The following is a 25,907-nucleotide window of genomic DNA, read 5'->3' on the forward strand; positions in this document are numbered from 1 at the left end:
ACAATTTTTAATCAATTTTTTTCTTCTCGTCGACAGTTATATATAAATTTAAAAATCGGGATTTTACTTAAAAAAGCAAGTCTATTTTAAAAACTTACAACTTTAATATAATGAGAGTGAATAATTCTTTTGCCATTCTCCAAAAGTAAAATTGACAGACAACAGTCACAAACAAAGGCAACAAGATTTGCTCTTGCCGTGTCGCCATCAAAGACTTGTTCACGTAGTTGTTGTATTTTACTGTCACTATTATACGTTACTTACCTTACGGTAATTCGTTAAACTGAATTAACAGAACTTCTAGTTCAGCGCCGCACTAGCCCAAGCCAAGCTGAAACGAGCCGAGCCAGTCCCATAGCAAAACTCGATCTCTTAGCTGACTCAGCTCCAGCAGCCGCCACAAAAAGAAAATTAGACAACCAAAAAGCATTACGCGTTTCTCTCTCTCTCTCTCTCTCTGTATCTATCTATCCTTCTCTTAAAACCGCAGTGTCTGAGACGAGCGAGCCACTATGACCCGCCGCGACTTCGATCTCCGGCAATCTAACTAAAACGGCGGCGTATAGCGGGATCTGCGAGCATGGAGGGTGAGAACGCGAGCAAGGTGATCGAATTGGTGAACGAGATAGCCAGCATCTCCGAGTACAGGCCTCCGGTGAAGAAGCAGTACTGCAACTTGGCGCGGAGGCTGAAGCTTCTGATCCCGATGTTCGAGGAGATTAGGGACATGAACAAAGACGCGCTTCCCGAGGACACTTCCAACGCCGTCCTCGCCTTCAAGGAAGCTCTCCAATCCGCTAGGGAACTCCTCAGATTCGGAAGCGAAGGCAGCAAGCTTTACTTGGTTTGTTTTTCTTACTCTTTATTGTTATTATTATTGTTTTCTGCTTTCTTTTGTACGACCGAAAGTAGTTTTTGCAATAACGATTTTAAAGCTACATTCTCTGGATTACTTTTAATTTTTTAAAGATTTTTTTGTATTTTTTTTTATAAATTTATTTTGGTTTTTGAACTGCTTTTGTTTTTTTTTTTGCCTCTTTTGTATGTTGATTGTTGATCGCGTTGAGGATATGATTTGTGGTATTTGGAAATTGTAAAGAAAAGAAAGCTTGGAGCTGGTTTAGTGTTTTTGTTTTTGATTGTATTTGCTGAAACTATAAGCCAGCCAAAGTTTTAAATTGCGGACAATTTCCAGTTGCGGATCGTTTTTTAAAGCCTTGCCTACAACTTCTCAAGACCTTGGACAATTTGTAGGTCTTGTTTCCTGATAGGTTTGTTGATGTGTGCCTGGCTGTACCTGGATGTGGATGTCAGCGAAAGAATCCTCTCCCTTTCACCTCTGATTGTTAACAAGCTTTAGATAGGAACTTGAATAAAGATTTTTTTTATGTTTTTTCTTCCTTTGCTTGAGACACTTTCCCAACTTCAGAAGGGAGATTTAAAGATATATATAGGCTTGCACGCGCACACATATACGAGAGGAAGGGAGATTTCTGAATGCAGTGTATTTCATACAGTTAAAAACTTTGGGGATTCCCTTTTCTAGCCAGCGGTACTTGTTGATCCAGTGTGCCAGACATTCTACCGTTGATGTTTGGTTCCTATGGTTGATGAGAAGCTAATATATAATATGGATTGTGAATAGCACCCTCTCTGTGAATGTGATTAAAACCTCTTTATTGAAATTACCATGGGATTTAAAAGTTGGATTTGTTTTACTTTGGGATGTTTTTAGCATTTTGGTAATTTTGCTACATGGTCCAAACGGTTTGGACAATTGTTATTTGGATAATGGATAACCTACATCTGTTGTGGGGAGCTTTGCAGAAAAAGTTAAAAGGTAAAATGTAGAGGTAGGCAAAGGGTATTTTTTATATTCTTTACAAATTTCTTACATCAATTATCATAAAAACATTGTCCGTGGTATCAAATTTATTATATATTGTGGGACTTTGAAATGGTCAAACTAATCCGGTTATATGCAACTATACGAAATTTAATGCAATTTGCAATATTAATTGTATGTCTACATGAGAATCTTAGTTTACTTACTTACAGTTTCATAGGGAGGCATTCATGTATGCTTGTTGTGACCTGTGGTTGCTCGCAGCTCTATTTTTCATGTGATTGGGACCTGTTAGAACTATGGTTGAATGATATGTTTGGAGAAAACATTATGGAAATATGCATCTGATAAAATGATTTCTGCTGCCTTACATGTTGATTCTGTTGTCTTTATTCCTGTTTTCAGGTCCTTGAGCGGGACGATATTATGAATAAGTTCTACGAGGTGACAGCTCAGTTGGAACAGTCATTGGGTGGTATTTCCCATGATAAACTTGATATATCAGATGAAGTTAAAGAGCAGGTATAAATATTTCAATTATATATAAACTATTGTATGCATGCAAGACAGTGATATTAGTCTGCCAAATCTGATCCGTTGAACGTTCCTTCCTCTAGTTAGCTATTGAGATTAGAATGGATACTCCACCATTGTGGCTCTTCTTTATCTCTAATTGTTTTGCTATTTACACAATCTTGCTTAATTCTCCCAATAATTTCAGGTTGAGTTGGTTCTTGCCCAGTTCAGAAGAGCTAAAGGGAGGGTTGATGAACCAGATGTCAGGTTGTATGAGGATATGTTGTCTGTTTACAACAGCAGCAGTGATGCAGCTACAGATCCATCTGTTCTAAGTCAATTAGCTGAAAAATTGCAATTGATGGGAATAGCTGATCTTACTCAAGAATCACTTGCTTTGCATGAGATGGTGGCATCAAGTGGTGGGGATCCAGGAGCACGCATTGAGAAAATGTCAATGTTATTGAAGAAGATAAAGGATTTCGTGCAAATAGAAAATCTAGTCAAGGATGATAATTTAGGAGGAAAAGGCATTTTCTCAAAAGTCTATGGACTTGGGACAAATGAAAAGAGTCATCAGGCTCCTGTTATCCCTGATGATTTTCGATGTCCGATTTCCCTGGAATTAATGAAGGACCCTGTCATTGTTTCAACAGGACAGGTATGTACATTATATGATGCTCCCTGACAGCTAAATTGCAAATACTGTGCAGTTGACCATTATCCTTCTTGACTTGGCAAATTGAAATATCAGATGATCCCTTTATGTGTGCTTGAAAGTAAAAATGCCTGCTAAAGGCACCATGTTCTAGCACAATTTTGTTAAGATATCTAATTTTTTTCTGGATAAGGATTGTCTAATTTTACTCATTAACATGACAGGGTCATTTTATGTGAAAGAAATATGTGAAAGCAAAATTAATGGTCCCTACTTTATTATAAAATCCTCTTAAAAATAACTTTATTTTAAAATTCTGAAGTTATTGAGCATCACATTACTTGGACGGATTGCAACATGTACAATTGCTTTGAATATTCATAGATTGTTGTGAAACATAAATCTTGGTTGAACTTGGAAACTTGGTATAGAAACTGAAGGCTATTCTATATTACACCCTTCTAATTGACCTATTGATCTATGTTTGTGAATGCTGATTTCTGTTCACACTATTGACATTTTACCGCTGCTTCTGAATTGTTTTGTTTATAATGTCACATTGCCCGCTCAAATACATCTTGTTCTCATCTGCAGACTTATGAGCGTACTTGTATTGAGAAGTGGTTGCAAGCAGGGCACGGGACCTGCCCCAAAACACAGCAGACTCTCACTAGTACTGTTCTCACACCTAACTATGTATTACGGAGCCTCATAGCACAATGGTGTGAAGCCAATGGCATAGAGCCACCAAAACGACCTAGCGATTCACAACCTAGTAAATCAGCATCAGCCTACTCTCCTGCTGAGCAAAGTAAGATTGAAAGTCTTCTCCAAAAGCTCACATCTGTGAGTCCTGAAGACCAGAGATCAGCTGCTGGCGAGATCCGCCTTCTTGCAAAGCGCAACGCAGATAACCGCGTTGCCATTGCTGAAGCTGGTGCAATACCTCTCCTTGTTGGTCTTTTGTCTGTGCCTGACTCCCGCACTCAAGAACATGCCGTGACAGCGCTCCTGAATCTTTCCATATATGAAAACAACAAAGGAAGTATTGTTTCTTCAGGAGCAGTTCCAGGTATAGTTCATGTGCTGAAGAAGGGAAGCATGGAGGCTCGGGAAAATGCAGCAGCAACACTTTTCAGCCTTTCAGTAATAGATGAAAACAAGGTTACAATTGGATCTTTAGGAGCCATACCACCACTAGTGACACTGCTAAGTGAGGGTAACCAAAGGGGTAAGAAAGATGCTGCAACAGCACTCTTCAATTTGTGCATTTATCAGGGCAACAAGGGAAAGGCAGTGAGGGCTGGCGTTATTCCCACGCTGATGCGACTACTGACTGAACCTAGCGGGGGAATGGTGGATGAAGCATTAGCTATTTTGGCAATATTGGCTAGCCATCCTGAAGGGAAGGCTACTATTAGAGCTTCAGAGGCAGTGCCGGTTTTAGTAGAGTTTATTGGGAATGGCTCACCAAGGAACAAAGAGAATGCAGCTGCCGTTTTAGTTCACCTCTGTTCTGGAGATCAACAATATCTTGCACAGGCACAAGAGCTGGGGGTGATGGGTCCACTGTTAGAATTGGCTCAAAATGGTACAGACAGAGGCAAAAGAAAGGCTGGACAATTGCTAGAACGTATGAGCAGGTTAGTTGAGCAACAGCAGGAAGTTCCAATACAAACTGAAACTCAAGCTCAGAACGAGGATACCCAACCACCTTTGATTACTAACCCCGATGATTCCTAAGATGTCTTATTATACTTTGTTCATTTTGTCTTTTTGTTCTCTTTAAAGTGTTGAAAGAAGCATCTGTTTGGAGGAAAGGGTGGAAGATCACCTTCCTACTCCATAAGTTATTTGTTTGTTTGTGTGATATTCAGCAGAGATGTAATGCAAAAAACTTGTGAAAGTGGGCAAGAAGAAATCGAAGCAAATGGGCAAGCTTGAAGTGGAAAATGTATAATTTGTAACATGCACTGTATTCTAATCATCCTCAGATTTTAATGAAGAGATGTTTTGTTTATTCGTACCGCATCACATGATGTTAGAGATGTTATAAAAGTATAAAGTCATTCATTTGTCTTTTTTTTATCTAGCAATTTATCATTTCGAAAATGTTAGTTCATAACGTCATATTAGAGTTATTATGTCAGCAAAAAAAGTATTAGAGTTATTATGATCAAGTGATTTGAAGTTGAATTATTGTCATTCCAACTCTAATATTGAATGATTAGTTGAAATAAAAGACAAGGTATGCAACGCATAAAACAGTTAATGACCAATGCAACATGGGGCACGATACAGGCCTGGATCGGAGAATTATCTTTTCGTTTTGCTTGTTGGTATTTGTGGAATGGACGTAATGATTGCTGTTTAACAGGGAAGAAAAAACTAAAACTAAGGTGAAGCCTGATGATGAAGAGCACAAGGTGATCGATCTTTTTCATGTTTTTATTTTGGTCAAAACTATTGGTGTCTGATTCAAGGATAACATCAATAAGGACTAAACTGAGTCAATTTTGTTTGGGAAGTAACCACTCAAGTAGTTTGAATTTTGGCGTCATTGGTATTTTGTGGAATGGACATAATAATGGCACAAGTTCCTTTTTCATAGTAAGTAGCAGCAGCAGTCGAACTTATTAGTTAATCACGCCAAATATTTCAATTTAATCAATTAACCTTTAAACTTTACACTTCTGATCAGTTCATAACTTATAAGATATCTGATTTGTTTAAGAAATATAAATGTTTTAGGTAGCTTCTGTATCAACATTGGTATATCCACGGCTTTTGTAGCTGAATTATGGGTGCTATTTTGGCCATTGAAACAGCTTGGCAAAAAGGTTGGTTACAATTTTGGCTTGAAAGTTGAAACGGACTTAACATTAGTTGTCCAATCCTTCTCCAAGCCTTCTCTTGTTTCCTGGAAGCTTAGAAATCGCTGGCTGAACAGTCTTATTTTTTTACCTCTCAAATGCATTTTTGTGTTTCTCACGTATGCAAGAGAGGTAAAGCTTTAACCCTTGTGCTGATAAGTTAGCTAATCATGGTCTTACAGTTAATTTCTTTACTTGGTGGGATTCAATAACATCCTTCTGTATGTATAGCTGATTATATGCACAATAGGTTAGACCTAATTACAGGTTTTGATCTTTTTTCGGTTCATGGGTCTTGGTACGGTCCTTCCATGCTTTTTCCTCACTTTGGTCTTTAATATATCTTGTACTTGTTGAGGATGTTTAAGAGGTGAGTGTGAATATAGTTTTGATGTATTCTCTTAATCATGATAGCAGCCAGTCTTTTCCAAAAAAATATATAAATGTTTTCGTCTTTTCTTTTTATTCTGAAATTATTAATATTTTACCAAATTTTTTGTCTCATTAATACTGGATGCAATAATTAATGGGACAAAATTAATGCAAATAATACTGGACGCTAACCATTTTCTTTTAAGAAAATAAAAGTTAAATGTATGACCTTTCACAAATAAGAAGTTAATTGGCTCATAATGTCATAAGAGTAATTAATAATACAAAGCCCTTTAATTTTCTAATAATTAATTTATTTCTTAAAAGGACAAGTCAAACCATCTTTTCCATAAAAGTCCCAACATTTTAAAAGGTCTCGAGTTTGTAGAAGCATTAAGTAGTACTAAAACGCCCCTAATCAAATGTGAGAAGGTTTTCACGGTATGATATGCGTATTCCATTATAGCTATAGTTCTGCAATTCACGCACTTAGATTTACTTGGATTATTACAAGTGCCCCAATAGATTTTTCGCTGCCATAGCATTTCTAGTTCTAATCTAAAAGATTCCACGCTTCATTTTGGCAATTTGCAGCTAAATATCTAGTTCTTAAATCCACCAAATTGATATATTCCTACCTTGCTAATTCGGTGTCGTTTTCCTGTGATTTGGTGCACCTTTCGGTTTTCGAGGGATTCGTCTTCAAGATCAAAATTTGATTCTCTCTGATTTTGTTTCTCCGAAAGTGATGGTGCCTGCCTGCTTGGTGCATTTCATTTAATATGTCTTGGTTTTCAATGTTATTTTCGTAATTCCATGCTAAAAAATATCTTCACTCACATTTTTTTTACAAGAGAGCTTCATTCACATTTTTGTAAATATGAAAAAACATTTATTTGGAGAGGTAAATCCTCAAAATGAATCTCACTATTTTGAAAAGTTAATTCTTAGTTCTTTGTTGAAGGATTGCTTGGTTAAAAAAAAAGCAATTTTGGTTAACAATATTAATTCACAAGCAAAATTTACCCCTACAAGAGCACATTTCAATAATGCATGCATCAAGATATTTAAGTATGAAAGGTTGATCGTGACATAGTATATACTTTCGTTTCAGTTTTAAATTCACTATTACTAAGGAATTGATTATATATATATATATATATAGAAAGATTTATCATGATATGGTATGTATACATTTGTTTTTTTAGCACAAATACATTATTAAATTATAATTAAAAAAATCTTAAAATACATGATAATGTAACTTATTAAGAAATCTATAGTAAAAATATAAGAAAGTATACGCTAATGCTTGTGATGAAATTTGCTAAATCACACGCTAAAGTTAGTAGCGGTCTCTGCCACTGATGGGTGGAGATGTCCCCACGTATATGTAAAAGGAAAAGGGAAGGGAAAGAAAACAGAAAAATAGAAGAAGGCAAAGGGGAAAAAGAATATAAGATCGAAGATGCAAATGATAGAAGGTAATGAATGAAGACGGGGAAAGTAAAGTAAGACAAAGGAAGCATATATGTTAGAGGCCCTTTAAATTTGAGGCTTGCCACCCATATAGATAACGTATGTTTTCAAAGGATCAATTATATATGCTTGTAAGCACTGTTCAAACACAATAAAAGTCACACTGAGTTGCAGTATCACACCATTCCATGAAGAGTGCATGAATTTCTGAGCCCCCGGCCCTCGTTTGTACCGTAGCATAGAAAACTCTGCAGATTTAACCCACACTGATTCGTTTTTCCTCTAAGTCTCGCAATATGTTTCTTCTTTGAGACCAACACACACCGACATTTTTGGAATCTGGGTGATCATTTACTACCTACGTCCAAAGACACGGAGAGAGCTTTTGTCTGTGTTAGTCTTCTGTTGCTTTTTTTTCGTTCTTAAAAGGTAACAATATCAATTGGTTCTTACAAAAGTTATCATCACCTCAATGATCGATGCCCTCTTTTTTTTTTTTTATTAGATAATTCATTCATTAATTCCTGGTGGGATGATTATAATAATAAAGTTTGTAATTATTAGCGTGGAAGATCTTTGTTCAATTTCGAATGGCAACATCGATCACTCCAAAGAGGCATATGGTATGGGGATAATGAGAAATGACCCCAACACGTAGAAAAAGGTCACACTTATTTTGACCGTAGAATCTCTTTTTCTTTTTCCTTTCGTATTCAATTGCGTAATTAAACATGGCCCAAAAGGAATTTCATAATTAACAATCAGTGTTTGTATCTTGCATCATTCTGCTGAAGAAGTTCTAGAACAGTCACTCAGCTCAGTTTGGTCGAATATAGAATTGCATGATTTTGAGTGAGATTTTGGCGTCTTCTTACCAATGGTTACATTTGGCTTCCACTTTCAACCTCAAAACAACAAACACACATGTGCGACGTCCTATCTTATGAATCTAATAGATAATTACAACATCTTATGTTTGACCCTTGACTCATGATGTCTAATGTTTTATTAAAATTTCTCCCTCTTCGCCCTTTCCCCTCAACTTTGCACACATTTCTTGTTTGTTATATGTAACCAAATTACTTGTTTGATTTCATTTCTTATTTCATGTCTTATTCACATATTATTTCTTAATCCGAAAACAGAAATAAATGTTTTCTATCCTTGCTCTAGAAATTGTATATATGTGAAAACAGAATTTCAAAACTCCAAAACAAAAAACTACTTTCACGTTAGTAAAATAAAAAAAAATAACATAACAATATCATGGTAATAAAGAAATACACAAAAATTAAATTAATGAAAGTTACATAAATGATGCATGAAAAGTTCTATTGTAATTATTTTGTATCTATCATCTATGGCATGTATCATCACGTTAATTATTAACATAAGAAGGATCTTAAAGGGAAAAAAAATTACCTATTTCTATTATATGCTAAAAGTAAGATATGAAGAGCTTTGTCGGAAGCAAAATTTACCACGATTGAGGAAAAGTAATTAAAGAGTAGCTCCAGTGCATTAAATAACTGTCGCACTCAAGTTTCCAAGAATTTCACATTCTAGAAAGAGTGAGGGTGAGTAGGAATACTTAACTCCAGCACTGGCTAAGGCTGGCTAAAGTACTCACAGTGACTAAAGAGAAAAGAAAAAGTTAAAAAAAAAAAAAAAAACTTAGTAAGGAGGAAAGAGTTGCTTACAATATGGTGTCAGACGCTAGCTTAGGTCTTTTCCTTGAATTATCCTATTGGTATATCATGTCATGTCCACTCCAAGATGCATGACAAACATTCGTATCACAAACGGCTAGTAACATGCAGCATGGGATATATATGCATGCTACTATGCTTTGCATTAAGAATGTTTCACAAATTGAGAAAAAAAAAAAACTTGTATAAAGTGCTAGCTCGAACATGAAATTTAAACAAACTTATCCCGAGATATACTACCTTGGCTAAAGCTAACGTGGAGTGGAGTGGCACATTCTTTAGTACTGTAAACAACATAGCTTTTCTTCTTTTCTGATATTTGTGCTAGATCGTGCTAGCCGAATCTGATAATCGTATGTAGGAAAAAACTAGTGTGTGTGTGTGTGTGTGATAGTGTTGAGTTAATTCTAGCTAGCGCTTATAAATATATAATAAACAAAAAAGTGTTAAGTAAATAAATTACTTAGAGAAGAAGTTTTGTACCGATCGACATGAGATCACAAGGTGTCAGATAGCAGAAACACAAAACATTACATGCACACACAGTTATACAATTAAAGCAAGCCCATGTATATAGTACATAAAATACTCGACTGGATGAAAAAAAAACAAAAAAAAAAAACATAAACACAAATCAATGACCGGAATTGCAATTACAAGAAGAGAAGACATCAATTCTACCATGTCTGCGTTAATTTCTGTCAACTGATGATAGTGAGAACTTGGAATGAAGTCAAGTCGAGGGTGTTCAGTATAACACATCCAAATCGTTTGAGAATTTCTCTGATCCATCAAGGACATAACAATTCCGGTGATGTGGTTATTGACCACATACACGTTATATGTTCAAAGTTACAAGAGATGAGTAGCAGAAAAAGAAGCAAGACCTGACATATCAGTCCATGAATAGTACTGGTTATTTTCTGAGACATTATTGAGTGTTGATCTTGACAAATTCAAAGCCCCACTTTCCTCCATTTTAACCGATGGCATCTGAGAAACCCTGGAATTCGTTGTTATGTCACCACCAAAACCAGAAGGTGTTTCGTTAATACCTTCATTTTGAAAAGGGTATGAACCAGCTGAAGTTGATTCAAAACCATTAAAGAAAGGAACCTGCTGATGCAAGCGCCACTGATCCATTCCTCCACCAGCAGAAGAATTACCAATCTGAAACCCCATGTTCTCGTTCTGTCCGTGAATCTCACGCAACCCAAGACCCATGTTTCCAACAGCATAACGATTAAGGTTCTGAAGAGAAGCCAAGAAGGGAAGGTTCTGTGGCTGTGGCAACTGATGACCAATCTGTTCATGAGTGGTTCCACCAGAGGGGACTATTGCACTTGTGGAACCAGAAAGTGTTTGTTGTTTCTCCGATGATGCTGGAGACTTAGAGCGACTACTCCTCTTGTTCTTCTTGTTCCTACGGCACCCTCCACCCACAGGAACGTTTCTTAGGGCACCCCCTCTTGTCCAATAGCGCCTACAAGTCTTGCAGAAGTGGCGTGGCTGAGAGAGGCTATAGTTGTTGAAGTAGCAAAATTTAGTGTTGGTGGAATCACAACGTGGACACTTGAGAGCTGCTTCTGGTGGTGGTAACTTAGCTAGCCTAGCTCGATCTGCCATGGAACCTGGCCTGATTGAACCCACAGAACCTCCCACATGAGATTGATGTGGTGGCAAAGGTGGAAGAAGCTGAGTGTTGTCACCACCATTATTATTTGCTTGAGGATGGTTATTTGGTTGCTGCAAAACACAGATCAAGAACAAAAGGAAAAGAGAGGAAAGAAAGAAAAAAAAAGTTAATTATATGATGGAAATTGGATACAAAATCTGGTATATTCAGGGAGATATTACAAGGAATAGGAATAAATTATCTTTTGCAATTATATACATTTTTAAAAACTTTATTTTTAGGGTTCAGAAGCTGTGGCTGAAAATTGAGGAAAAACTTATTACCTGCTGCCAATTGGGAGGATCTACAAAGACTGGAATAGAGGAGAAAACCATGGCGTTCAAATGCTTTTATGTTTTTTCTTTTTATAAAGTTTGATGGCTCTTTAGGGAGATGGTGGAGAATCCACACCAAGGGAATACCAGAGAGGAGAAAGAAAGGGAAAAAGGAGCTTAAAGGAGGAGGAGGGTGGAGGGAAGAAAGCAGGAAGAGGCTTTAATTTCTCTTTACTTTGCGCTTATTCCCTCATCTTCTTTTTGTTTTATTTATTTTTTAGGGTTTTGAGTAGTAGTGGACGAAGTTTCTTAACCTATAAGCTTCTTCTTTTTTTTTTTTTTAATGGCTTGGTCTGTAAATTTGTTCAGCAAAAGGGGATAATGGCTCCCATGCATGGGAGAGAAATTTTAATAAAGAAAGCTATATGCATGATTATACTGTATATATGGGTGTGCGTGGCAACATTGCTAATCGCTGTCTATTCATGGATGATGGTGGAATCAGCTTACATAATCAAATAAAAAGATTTTTAAGCTCAACTATCTAGCTGACAGATTGACATGTTCCCAAGCACATTATTAAATTAATACTCAAACAACCATAATGAAATAAAATAAAATAAAAATAAAAATTATGGACATCACACGTTGGAGTAAGTCTTATAATTCAGACACTTATGAAGCCTAAGTACTGATTAAAGAACCCTACGCTTTCAGTTCATGTACACATGTATTTTTTTTTTTTGGTAATTGATTACATAAATAAATATATATTTAAAAAATATGAAGAGTACTCCAATTCATATAATAAAAGGTTCAGAAAAACGAAGTATATTCAGAACTGAGTGATAAAGTTAAACTAAACGAACCGTGCACCGTAAAGGCGACCAACACCAATCCGAAAAAGTGAATCTATCCCCTACAATTATCAATGACTGGGGAAGTACTAGATGAGAAAAAAATGGAAAGAAGGTAAAATAATTCGTTCACTCATTTAAGAGGCTGACAGGCAAAATATAAATACATTTATAGCTTCAAATGCATATATGTCACAAAAGGGAGGTCTTTCAATCATTGAATAATGTTGGATTATTTCATTAAGCTTTGAAGTTTAATTTCCTGAAAATGAATTCTTCTGTTATTTCCTTTTTTTTCTATCAAATCATTTGCAAGATGAAAGAATTGAAATAAGAGAAAACATAAAGCTATCAATTAAAAAAAAGTAAAATAAGATTTTTGAAGCAAAAGTTTCAGTAATTTTTACATGCATGTACTTATGGTATTTTATTAAATGTTAATTTTGTTAATAAAGGAATCATTTTATAAATATATAATAGTCAAATAGAAACGCATTGTGTTTAGATATGTATCAATTTTCACTCCTATCATTTTGCGTCTGCTGATGAAACACACCCATTGAGTCACCCACTAATATGTCAGATTTTTTTTCGAAATACGATTTTCCAAAGGATGCGACAAGTGGAGTAATTAAAGAAAAGATGAGACAAGTAATTCAGAAAGAAAGCATGAAAGGGGAAAGAAAGTTTGCAAAATTGTCATATATATATATATATATATATATATATATATATATATATATAATGTGTTGTATCATAAATATATAATTGGAGCTAGTCTTTATTAATTGCTAGCTTTACTTTTTTTATAAACTCAGCACCAGTAAATTGAAGGCTTAAAGTTGTGGTCAGATCCTTTTTGGGCACAGCAACAACACTTAAGAGTTGAATACATGAAATGCTTTGTTTATCCAACTTTATATATCAAGAATTAACGAATAACTTTCTAAGTCGCTAGACAAAACCTTCTAGTTGCCTCTTAGCTTTAATGGTTCAATAATTAATACTTCAAAATAGAGGGCTATTGATTAATTAACGTGTGTTCTTTTGTCTATTTATGCCTAGCTTTATCTTTGATGACCTCCTTTTTTCCCGATGCAGAGACCCTCAAATTTGGTAGAGTGAAAAAACAACATATTCTTTTTGTAAGTAGGCCGGAGTCGCACTCGGGAATGAGGAATTAAATGCAACCATGATGTCAATGTCGTTTCTTCATCGATAAGAAATTTTTTTATCTGCTATTAAGCTTCATCATGCGTTAATTCATGCCCTTTTTGGATAACTTAGCATGCACTGTTAATTAGAGGACTACTATTGTTCTGCAAGCTTTTCCAAAAATTATTCAAGAAGAGAGGGGGATCTATATATCCATGACAAGATTTTTGCCCGTTTCTTGTACACATTTTCATGGATTACCATGGAAAATTTAAAGAAAAACTTATTTAATTTCCCAGTGAATTTTCATCCTCAAGAAAAAATTTCGAAGATAAGTTTTCCTTACGAGTTTCAGAATAAAAAAAATAATATTTTTTCATAGTAATACTAATTAAATTTCCATAAATATTATTGTTTCTTAAAAACTATAATTGTTTTTGAACGAAAAACTGCAGTTAAATCCCTAAATAATTATTTGCAGCCAAATTCGAAAAAAAATAACATTTCCAAGTAAATGTACATAAGATTTTTTTTTGTATATATATACTACCAAGTAATTTCATAAGGAATTTCTGCAATTCCTTTTGTTGTTGTTGTTGTTAGTTGGTTAATTTCAAATTCACAAGAAGTAGAAAAAAAATTACAGTTTAAGTCAAAATTCCCAGTATTTTTTGTGTAAAACTTACAAAACATCAATAATAATAGTAATCATTTAGAGCAAACTAGCTACAATTTTTTTTTTGCAGATTTCAATATATACAGTGTGATTTGTGAAATGGGTTTATAAAACATGTAAAGAGTATTAAAAGCCATAATATTTTTTTCGTATATTAAATGTATTTTAATTAAATGTTGTCAAATGTAGTCATGCTTAATATGATCATTAATTATCATTATCACTACTATCTTTATTAGGGATGATGGTGATGATCATATTACTTATGAGTTCTCCATGCCTTTGTTAGATTTACTTTTGTTGTGTGTTATAAATATGTGCCCCATTTGTCTTGGTTGAGTGTTTTGTTGAAGGACGAGTCAATAAAAAAAAAAAAGCACTACAAGAAATTCGCTCATCAGCGATGGAATTTTAGCGAGGGAAAATTTCAATCATTAATCACTTGCGAAATTGTAATAGATTTGCGACCGATTTTGTTTCCTCCCTTATACTCTCGTAAATTAGCAATGACTTGTTAAAGATAAATATTCCTTCCATATTCCCTCTCTCAAATATAATAAATTATTTAACGAGTGACTTATTACATCATAGATCTATCGCCAACAAAAAAAATTGTAAATACAAAATTTAATGTTAGTGAGAGATTATTTGCCTTGCGTTTCCCTCGCAAATTTACGATAGAAATAACTCTCATTAATCTCTCGCAAACTAGGTTATTAGATTAGAGTTATCGTTAGCGAGGGTATATCTCATCACAAATTTGTGAATGATACTTTACCTCGCAAAGCGCAAAAAAAAGTATTCTAGCTTAACAAAGGATAATTTACCTTAATAACTTTCTTTATTTACAGTTATTTTAAGATGATTTAATTTAGTCTTCTTACATCGCTTGCTAACTACATCCCCTTTTTGATAAATATACTCCAATGTTCCTTTTTAAATCTTAAATATCCATTATATCCTTTTTTTTTTCTTAATCTATATAATAAAACAACATACAAGGGAAATTATCTCAATAATCTCCTTTATTTATTGACATCTATCTAAGACAAGTTAATTTAGTCTTCTTATAGAAATGTGGTAATTGCATCTCCTTTTTTATAAGTACATTCAAGCCTTCCTTTTTAAATCTTAAATACCTATTATATCCTTTTTTCTTGATCTATCATGTAGAATGAAAATTACCTCAATAGCCTCCTTTATTTACTGACAGCCGGTGCTAACCTTCCTACATGAACTTGCTAATTGCACTCCCCTTTTGATAAGTACACTCTAACCTTCCTTTAAATCTTTAATGCCCATTATATCCTTTTTTCATTAAAGGAGTACACCCCTCTAACCCATTTTCCTTTCCAAAAATACTTAATGGGTTAGGAGACACCAATCAGTCCTGTCCAGGACAAAAAACATTATGAACAACAATTTTTTTTTTCTTTAAGTATTTAATACACTTACATATTATCTATATAATAAATATCTATGTAATAAAATAATGAATAAATTACCCGACTAATTTTTTACACCTATGAACAAAGAGAACCTATTTTGTACTTTCCTTTTTTTTTCATTATCCCCTTCTTTCATTTGTTCTCTCCTTTTCTTTTTCTTCCTTTTTTTCTTCTTTCTTTCATCTCTCTCTCACACACTCTCTCTTTCCTTTTTTATTTTACGTTATTTATTTATTTTTTATTTTTCTTTTTATTAATTTTTTTACAATATTTTTTTAAAAATTCTTTCCTTTTCTTTTTTATTTATATGCAATATTAGTATTAAATGATACAATTTTGACTGAATATTTAATAAATTCATATACAAAGTCTTATTCATTGTTTAGTTCTCTCTCATATTCTATTGTTTATTTTTTAAATAAATATTTATATAGATAAGTCATATTGGAAAAAATATAGGAATGAACATGATTTGTGTGAATGCAAGATTGATTGACTAGAATAACTTTACTCTATATAAAAAATAATTATTTTATTATTTATCCTACTCATTTTTCTTAAAATGTTTTTTCTTTTTATGTTGTATTATTTCCTTTTTGTATTTTTTATATTCTACATTTTATTCTTAAAAAATTTTAATATTAAAAATTTATGTTTACCAAAATAATAACATTCAGTTAATATATTTTTATAAAATAATAGTTTGATTCTTTGTTATAGGGCAACCAAATTTAATTAATTTAAATTACTTTATCAATAATATCATAAATTAAAATAGTTTTAGTTATGATAGAGATAAAAAAATATGATTGATGATAGTTTAACACAATTACATAAAAAGGCAACAATAGTATATATATATATATATATATATATATATATATATATATTACTTTGGAATCCTAAAAAAAATTACTTAGAAAATATTTTTATATAAATATATAGTTAATATATTAAAATTAATTTATTAAATTTTTTTTATTACAATTTTTTTAATTACTTACTCACTATATCATAAATTAAATTAGTTTTAATTTTTTTATTATAAAGACCACAATTATCATTTACGGGAAATATTTCTTTTCTATACCTTCGTGGGTAAACCATCAAAGCTCTTGTTATGCTTATTTAACATAGTTACATATCAAACCATCAACAATATTTATTTTTAATTTGAAATTATATAAAATAAATTTAAATATTTTCATGAATGAAGTTTTTGTTAATTAATATTTATATTGAAATAAAAAATATCATTCATGAAAATAAAATCCTACCCAGAATCATATTAGGTGCAATAAAATTATTTCTTTGAGTATTTTACACAAATACATGTAGAAAACTTGATAACATCATATAAACATAGTTGTCTATCCCAATAGTTAACACAATTGCACATAAAAAAACTCAATAATATTTATTTTTACTTTTAAATATTATAATATCATTTTTAACTAGAAAACATTTTTACATAAAATATATAATATTTTTTTAATTAATTTTTTAAATATATTTGTATTATAAGATATGTTTTTGCTATTTTATTACAAGATAATTATGATTAATTACCCAATAGTATCATAAATTATATTAGTTTTAATTTTTATGTAATATGTAGTAACAATAAAACGTATCTTTGTTACAAAATAGTTTTAAATTACTTACTAAATAGAAGACATAGCTCTAATAAGAAATAATCATGATCAACACAAATGACTTAATATATTTATTATAAAATACTATTTTATTAAATATATTTGATAAACATGATCATTTTTAAATAATTACATAATAAATATTTTAATATTATTTTATTAAATATATTTTTATTACAAAATATTACATACTGAATAATATCACAAATTAAATTAATTGTAATAATGTTGATTTTATTTTTTACATTAATGCGCAATAAATATATTGAAATAAAATTTATTAAGATGGAAACAAGTAGAAATATGAATAGTAGTTTCAATTTCAGTTTCATTTATGATTTAAAAAATAATGTAAAAAATAAATATAATTAAAATGAGACTAGAACCCAGGCTTCTTAGTTTGTCTAACATTACCTATTACCACTAAATCAATTGAATAACTTTATTATGATTTAGACACTATGTTATTTATACATTACAATAATTTATAATTCATTTTTTCTATTATTTATTTAATCATGTTTTTAGAAAATAATCCAATAACCGTAATAATAATAAAAGTATTTAATAAAATAATTATATAATTTATTATTTAACACAAATTTTCATTCTTTTTTCAAATTTACCACGTCTTTAATTTATATAATTTTTTAATATTACAGTATTTATGTTTCAAATTTATGAAAGTATAATGTTATCTATAACTATTATGAAAGGATATCCTTATTTGGTGTTCACTTTTTATGGATGCTTTTATCCTAGTGTAATTTTTTTTTTCTTTTGATAACAATTTTTAAGTGCATTTATATGTATAAAATTATTTGAAAAACTAAGATGTCATTTGAATTTAATTTGATTGCACTGACATTTAAAGGTGAAGACATGTGTTTTCTTGTATGAATCCACCAAATGATAACATTGGTATGTAGTATTGGTATCCTCTAAAAAAGACACCACCATTCTTTGCTGTAACAAGCCTTTATCCTAGCGTCCATTGCCCCATTCCATTCTACAATGCTATGAACAGAAAGTTCCTATCGACAGAGACATCATTGTCATTCAAGAGCCAGAACACTAAGACAACTCATTATCATGCAAGATCCATCTGAAATACAAAATGATGCAAGGGAAGGAAACGATTTGGGAGGGAAATATAAATTAAATTTTAATTTGGAACAGGTAATTAAAATCTAAATAAGCAGCAACATTTTTTTAAGAAAAGTATACACAAACATATATATATATATATATATATATATATTTAGATTTGTAGGAAAATTTTTCCTCTTTTTATTATTGATTACAGAGAAACTTTATCTAAATAAACCTCCAATTGACAACCTTCTCACATCCTCATGGCCTCCCCGCCGCCTACGCCACGCGCTTCGTCGTCGCCGGTGCCAACTTCGGCTGCGGCTCCTCCCGTGAGCACGCCCCCGTCAAACCTTCATCACCCTCTTCCTTCTCAGTTGTAAGTCTCTCTCTCCCCCTCTCCATGACTCATCTGTTTTTTTTCTTCTTTTTTTAATCTGTTGGGACAGGGGAAGATAGGGAGGTGTAGTGTAATCTGTTTGGTGGGGGGCTCGGTGGAAGTGGGGTTCTCGGTGCTGAACAAAGGGGGAGGGAGGGTATATATATATATATATATATATATATATATATATATATATATATATATATATATATATATATATATATATATATATATATATATTTGCGTTAGGGAGTGTAATCTGTTAGGGTTCGTTTCTGCGTTTTGGGTATGCCTCATTTGTGGCGATTCACGCGTCAATTTACTGATTACCTGTGCTCTGAACCCTGTGGATACTGTGTATGACCTGACGCTATAGTATACCTTTCTGCAATCTCTTTTGTGCTGTTTTTATATCAGTTTCCATTGCAGAGTAGGAAAATTCTCTGCTTGTTTAGAAAAGCCCTCAATTTTACTTCTTTTGTTCCTTTTTTTCTATTATTATTTTTTAGGTATTGTGATAAGAAATAGATCTATCTTCTATATCATATTTGTTTATATGTTCAAATGGGTGGCTTTGATGTCAGCCTAAATGAGCATGTGTGTGTACCTGAGTGCTAGACGTATTAAATTTTCACAATATTAGATCATGACAGCACGTTGCTGTAATATTATCAGTTTGTTCTGTATCTATAACCTAACTTAATGACATAGAAGCCTTTAGAACAAAACATAGACATATCAAGATTAAAGCAGGCCTTTGCCAGTTGCTTTGCTAATATGATCGAGGGTAATGTTACTAGAAATCCGTCCAGTTCCCAGATTATATAGTAGGATTAAGGAGCTTTTGAAGAGGGATTGGCTAGTTGATATCATGCATAACTATAGAGAAGCAAGCAAATCTGTAGATAGTCTATTGTTCTTGCTCATGGTAGATTCAGGCAAAAAGATTAAAATCTGTTTATTCTAAACCAATTCCATGCTGCAGATGAGTGATATCAGTTCTAAACTAAAGGAAATTTCAATAATTTTATGATATAAAAAGATGGAGAAAATGAAAAAAAAAATATTAAAATGTTAACTTGATTGTAAATTGAATTTAATTGGAAAAAATATTGTCCTAGAATGAAGGAAAGCTTATTCAATAATTTTATGGTAAGTCATTATGAGTCTATTATTCTATCTATCTTTATATCTATCAATTTATTTGACTTTTATTTGTGTAGGAAAAATATAGATTCAAGACAAGTTATGATTGTAATACGGCAAGAACGATTTGGAATAAGATTTGCGTGGATCGATTTTCTGATGCTTTGGCTAGAGCAAGGGAAAAGGCAAAACAAGTTACTGTATCAGAGAATGTTGCTGATTATAAAGGCCACGGACCAAGAGGAATGAGAACTGAAATATGGGATGGCTTAGTAGGTATTTGGAATACACCAGGGTGGAAGAATAAGTCTATTAAAGCCAAAATGAATAGAGTTGCCTAGCCTGAAGCCAATGTGCATACAGGAGGGGATCTAGAAGCTTCGAGAAAACCTTGAAAAAGATGGTAATTAGCCTTTTCCATTCACATTCAGCAAATTTAACATTTAAATATGATATTTATTTTATGTTATGCTTTTTTATGCCATGATAATTGGTGGAAAGAATATTATTTATTTGTCAAGGTTTCATGATATCAATTATTGATACCTGAAAATGTTAATGTTCAAAGTTGTGTGATTAGTGTTATTTTGAGATGAAACATCAACAACTATATATAGTTTTATCTTTGCATTTACCAAGTTGGTATTGAAAATTTGTAATCTATTCACTGCATATGGTAGTAGTAGGGATTCATAAGCATTTACTTAGTAAGAGACTTAATCTACTTAGTAAGATTTTGCTTATTATGTTATCACAGGATGTAGAGTACAAGCTTCGTGTTACCTATAGTGAATTATACAACAAATTGCATAAGACAAAAGATGGGAATATGTCTCTAGCAAAACTTCATTGTAAGTATTTTTTTATTAATATTGTCTTTGTTTGTTCATTTGTTTGCTATTACTAACTTACTAAAATTTTATTAATTTGCTATAAGAAACCTATGAAAATGCCGTAACAGAGAAATATGGAGAAGGATAAATCATAACATCTTACAGCTGACTTTACAAGTGGTTGGTGAAAACAAAAAGGGTAGAATCCACAACATGGGTAATAGCTTGGAGCTTATGAGCGGTTCTCCACAGGGTTCATCTTCAACAACGGTAGGTCCATCTTCCACAAATCCTATACAATCCACAGAAGACATCACTGCAATATCTACACGGAAGTCTTACATGCAAGAGCAGATGCAAACACAACTGCAGATATAGACAAAATCATTGCAGACACACATGCAAACACTAATGGCGAACATGCAGCTACAGATATAGACACAAATGCAATTGCGAATACAAGCACAATTGGAGTTCTTATGAAAAGAGATATTGTCTGCCTTCACCACTATCAGACAAAGATAAATGATAATGCACTTAAGTTTGATGATTGAATTTCTCTTTTTATATGTGTTTTAAGACTCAACAATGGATGAAACTTGTTGACAATGTTTAGCTACTTTGTGTTGCATTTTAATTGTTATACACTTTGATGACAATATTTTATTTAGTTATCTTGAAAGAAGAAATTTAGAAATAGATTGAGTTGTTGACCATATTTAAATAATTTTTCTAATTGTTAATATTGAATAATCTTATCTTGAATATATAGGTCAATAATACTTTGAATGATCTTATATATATATATATATATATTAATTATTTTGAATAAACAGGTTAATAATTAAAAAAAAAAAACAATTGCGAGGGAATAGAAAGACATTAGTGAAGGAAATTATAAAGTAATAGAAAGAGATTAGTGAGACAAAGTAAACAAATTGCGAGGGAGTTTGCGAGGAAATATTCTCTTTCTAATTAGTGGCTTGAACATTGTAAGGAAACGTTTTCTTACAAATCCGTCCCTAAGTGACGAATTTGTGAGAAAAAATTTTCTGGCTAATGAGCTAAAATCCTGTGGTGGAGGACTTTTATCACATGATAATAATGTGGAAGTCTCCTATAATATAGAATTCAAGTGAATACAATTTTTGTTTTCAAGTTTGCTGGGTGAGATGTCATCTTGCTAGAAAAAATATATTCCAGCAGACACTTTGTTTTACTTTTCAAAACACTATCTAAATAAATTTAAAACAAAAAATAAAAAAATATTAAGGACCTAAAAGTTAACAAAAAATTATTAATTATCTAATAAAATTTTGTTAACTTTTTGTTGGTCCCTAATAATTTTATGGTGTAATTTGTAGGAAACATCAAGATTTTCTTACAGATTCATAAAAAAAAATATTTATGCAAAATTTAAAGTAAAAGTCGGGTGAAATTTCTTAAAAAAGAATCAATTGAAATGCACAAAACTTTGTAGGTAGGATGACGCCATTCAAGAGAAAAGAGTTTCTAAATTCAAAGAATACTAATAGACTACTTAATTTTGTTTCATTTAATAAAACCTTTTGAAACTTAAAACAGCACTTATAGAAAACTTAAATTCATTCAAACTTTCAACTTATTAAATATATGAGACTTTATTTTACTTTGAAATGCTGTTGTTTTGTACCCATGCAAGTTGAAAATTGAATTAAATGTGTAAGGTTAATTATAGTAAACTGGAAACAGTGAGTCTGCTAGCATGTGTTACACACCAAACAGAAACTGGAGTGATATTTCCTATTGTTATAAAAAAAATCATGTAAATCTGAGAGAATCCACAGACTATATAAAAACAAAAACGTTGACTCTTGCTTATGATTCTCCTGAGCCCTTCATACCCGATTCCCCTTTTAAATAAAAGATGGAATTTCTCTCTCTTTTAGTGCATGGAAATTTTATTCCATTAATGGTCAAAGTGAGTAAAATTAAATAAGGGAGTGATAGAATGATTAACGTTTGAGCTTGTACGTTTTTCTGTTCATGTTTCTGTTTTGGTATATATTTAGTTACAGTTTCCTTAATTTTCCTGTTTCTTTAGTATATATAGGGTGTATGAACACAGGTTTATAAAATTCACCAAATTTTATCATGTGGAAAAGTGCTCGAATAGTGTGACGTATCAAAGCGAGTTACGACAATCATTATTCGAAAGTATAAAGATTTATCTTGCATTCTACTTTTTGGGTTTCATTCCAGATTTGTTTGGGACCCTCTTTCTATACTTGCAATTCCAAAAAAATAAAATAAAATTAAAGTTTAACAAAACAATGAAAAACAAAAGAATATACAAGGGAAATCAGGATTTGTCTGTTTTCTTTTATGCACAGATAAAGATTTTTTTCTCTCTCTTTCACATATATGCTTTTTCTAAAAACTATTTAAGATATGATCTAATTCTTTCCGTAAAAAAAAAATTGACTCATAATTTATTACATTGTAAGTAATTAATCTCTTCAAGAACAAGCATATTCAAAATATGATTAAACATTAGATATGTAGAATACATTTTCTAAGAATTCAAGTCATAATTTATCATATTATAAGTGATTAATTCCTTTGAAAATAATCATATTTGAGATATGATGAAAGATTAAATATAAACATTTTTTTAGTAAGAATTCATATAATAATTTGTCAAATGGTAAGTGACTAATCTCTTTTACTAGATTTGATTCTGATCGTTACATGCAGATATAATATAGATATATGAAGAAAAGAAGTGGGAAAATGAGGATTGGGTACTGGTGTGGGGGCAAATAGTAATATATAGTGGAGTGGCAATGGGCAAACAAGTTTGTTGTGCTTGTGCATGGGATCAGTGGAGGGTGGGGTCAAAGATTGGCGCGTTATGTATCATAAATCATAATGCACTATTGCAAGGGAATCAACGTCAATCATTTTTATAATACCACTTTCCTTACATTTTCTCTAATACGGAATATATACTCTACGTGCTCAAATTGAATGGATGTGGACACTACACTACACAATGGAAATTGGAAAATGCCAAACAAACCCATTAGTCATTTGACAAATGTCCCCGTCATTTTGGGTACATTGAGATGAAATTAACTAATTAAGATGAGATAAACAAAAATTAAAAAAAAATTATATACTACTATGTGATAAGTGTTGAGATGAAAATATAAAAAAAAATCAAAATAAAATAGTAGAGAAAAGCAGTGTTTATTAAGTATCTTTTTAGTCACTTCTTTCCATGCATCTTCCACGATATGGACATGGCTAGTACTAGTAGTCTTCAATCTTCTCCTCTTTCCTTTTTCTTTTATTTGTTTTCCATGCCCAACAACCATATAACAGAATTTTTATATCATTTTCTACTTCCAAAATGCAGTTCTTTTAACTTTTCTGATGTTGATTATTAGGTAAAGGATGTTATGGTTCCATTCGAAAGGGGGAGAGTATGTGATGAAGATGAATAAATTAAAAACAAAAAATTAAGGCCAGTTAGCTTGAACTTCTAATTAATATTCATGCTTCGTAAAAAAAAAATTTTAAAAAAATATCCACTCTCTTTTCCTTTTTTTAGTAAGTGAAGAAAGAATATATTTAGGGAAAGTTCATGGTATTCCTAGAGTTTGCTAGGTTTGGAATTGTAGAATAGACATTAAGTTGGTTTTTCTTATATAAAATTTTACTTAAATCTTGAGTGTCTTTTAAATCAATACGTCATAAAGTGTTCTTAAGGGACAGCGACAGAAAGCAAGTTTAATTAGCATAGGATACTCTGCAAATAATCAAATTATTAAATCTCAACGTCGGAGTCAATTAAGCTCACAATCTTTTATAAGCTACGGATCAATCTTATCCCAGAGATTATGAACACAAACTAGTTTAGTTCATGCTAATTTAAAATATATTTGTTAAGTACTTTATATATAAAAATAAGTAATTATAGATAAATTTATATTTATTATAGGGAAATGGTTGGGATGATTAACTTAAGCTTTATAAGGCATGAGTCTATCCTATTTTTTACATCTAAGGTTTAAATTTGGCCTATATATTTGATATAAACCATTTTAAAGGCTTGACCACACCTTTTTAAAAATTTAACTTGGCATAAACATGTACTTTTAAAAGCTTGCCTAGCAGTAAGGACTCTTAGGATCAAAATGAAAAAAAAAAAAAGAAAAGCAAAACCTATTAAATATATTTTTTAAAAAAAATATTTCTTAATAGGTTAAAAAACTTAATCTTATATGTAATTCAGTGGATTTAAGCCTTTATGTAGACACGTACCTTATGAGTAATGCTATATTTCTCTATAATATCATTTTCTGTTAATCTCTTCTCGAACCCTTATAAGTATTAAATAAAAATAACACTAATATCTTAGAAACATATATATTAAAAAATATTTAATATTTTACTTATAAAGAAAATTAATAGAATATTTGTAAGGTGTTGTAAGAAGACTTAAAAATATTAAAAAGTTTGTATGAGAAAGTAATACTAATGCATTCCCACCATGCATAATTTTTAATGCGCTAGATTGTATTGTAATTTCTAATAAAAAATATTTATTAATATTTCTCAACCAATAACTTAAGAGCAATAGATAGAAGAATAAAAAACATTAATTTTGATACTGATAGAATTAGTAGAAATAAAGAGGAAAATCATAACCAACAATAATCCCGATAATGGATAAAGACAAAAACACCAATATATAAGCCAATGTATGAACTGATTGTCTAGTAATTGAGCTTCCAATATGAAAGCTTCGGCAATGTCAAAATAATTCCACAATGATTCCATCCACAATAAATAAGCACGCATACAGGCGTGTCAATTTGTATCAATAAATGGGGATTCTCACGGGAACAGTCTTATTCAGGGTCTTGCAAATAGGGAATTTTGGGGACAGGAACGAGGATAAATATTTTCTCACGGGTACGGCAAGGACAGGAACGGAGATCATACCCCCTATCTGTGGGTTATTTGTCTGAAAAAATTATAAAATTATCCTTATATTTTAACAAACTCTAACAACTTAGTCCCTCAAAGCTCAAATGTTTAAACAACTCATTCACTTCACTTCTTTCCCTAGATCGTGCTGTCACCACTTGCCGCTGGTCATGTGAGAGTGTAAGTGCTGATTACTCTCTTCCTGTCAATGAATTTGTTTGTTACACATTGTTTTCATTGCTTTTTTCCCCATAGTTTTATTTGATCATTTTGAAATTACATT

General features: G+C 31.8%; 2 protein-coding genes and 1 long non-coding RNA gene across 3 annotated transcripts; 2 read left to right on the forward strand and 1 right to left on the reverse strand.

Annotated features, from left to right (window-relative positions):
- Positions 1–422: 422 nt before the first annotated feature.
- LOC114377674 (U-box domain-containing protein 13-like) lies at positions 423–5,103 on the forward strand. The gene is made up of 4 exons (XM_028336304.1): positions 423–844; positions 2,252–2,368; positions 2,568–3,023; positions 3,615–5,103. The coding sequence occupies exons 1-4, from the start codon at positions 581–583 to the stop codon at positions 4,761–4,763; spliced, it is 1,986 nt and encodes a 661-aa protein (XP_028192105.1). The 5' UTR covers positions 423–580; the 3' UTR covers positions 4,764–5,103.
- A 4,830-nt stretch (positions 5,104–9,933) lies between these two features.
- On the reverse strand, positions 9,934–11,680 carry LOC114374514 (dof zinc finger protein DOF3.6-like). Its single transcript, XM_028332171.1, has 2 exons — positions 11,413–11,680; positions 9,934–11,199 (listed from the first exon to the last, which is right to left on the reverse strand). The coding sequence occupies exons 1-2, from the start codon at positions 11,461–11,463 to the stop codon at positions 10,306–10,308; spliced, it is 945 nt and encodes a 314-aa protein (XP_028187972.1). The 5' UTR covers positions 11,464–11,680; the 3' UTR covers positions 9,934–10,305.
- Positions 11,681–18,475: 6,795 nt separating this feature from the next.
- Positions 18,476–21,321, forward strand: LOC114375090. Its single transcript, XR_003658713.1, has 4 exons — positions 18,476–18,665; positions 19,892–20,217; positions 20,572–20,665; positions 20,752–21,321. It is a non-coding gene; the product is annotated as an uncharacterized LOC114375090 (long non-coding RNA).
- The last annotated feature ends 4,586 nt before the right edge of the window (positions 21,322–25,907 follow it).

The sequence above is a fragment of the Glycine soja genome, chromosome 11 (genome assembly GCF_004193775.1).
Source record: "Glycine soja cultivar W05 chromosome 11, ASM419377v2, whole genome shotgun sequence".
Lineage (NCBI taxonomy): Eukaryota > Viridiplantae > Streptophyta > Magnoliopsida > Fabales > Fabaceae > Glycine > Glycine soja.

What these genes read in the sequence shown, in the direction of transcription:
- LOC114377674 (XM_028336304.1), top strand. Translation starts at nt 581, where the DNA reads ATGGAGGGTGAGAACGCGAGCAAGGTGATCGAATTGGTGAACGAGATA. An exon ending in AAGGCAGCAAGCTTTACTTG is followed by an intron (nt 845 to 2,251) that starts GTTTGTTTTTCT and finishes TCCTGTTTTCAG; the next exon opens with GTCCTTGAGCGGGACGATAT. An exon ending in CAGATGAAGTTAAAGAGCAG is followed by an intron (nt 2,369 to 2,567) that starts GTATAAATATTT and finishes CAATAATTTCAG; the next exon opens with GTTGAGTTGGTTCTTGCCCA.
- LOC114374514 (XM_028332171.1), bottom strand. Translation starts at nt 11,463, where the DNA reads ATGGTTTTCTCCTCTATTCCAGTCTTTGTAGATCCTCCCAATTGGCAG. An exon ending in ATCCTCCCAATTGGCAGCAG is followed by an intron (nt 11,200 to 11,412) that starts GTAATAAGTTTT and finishes TGTGTTTTGCAG; the next exon opens with CAACCAAATAACCATCCTCA.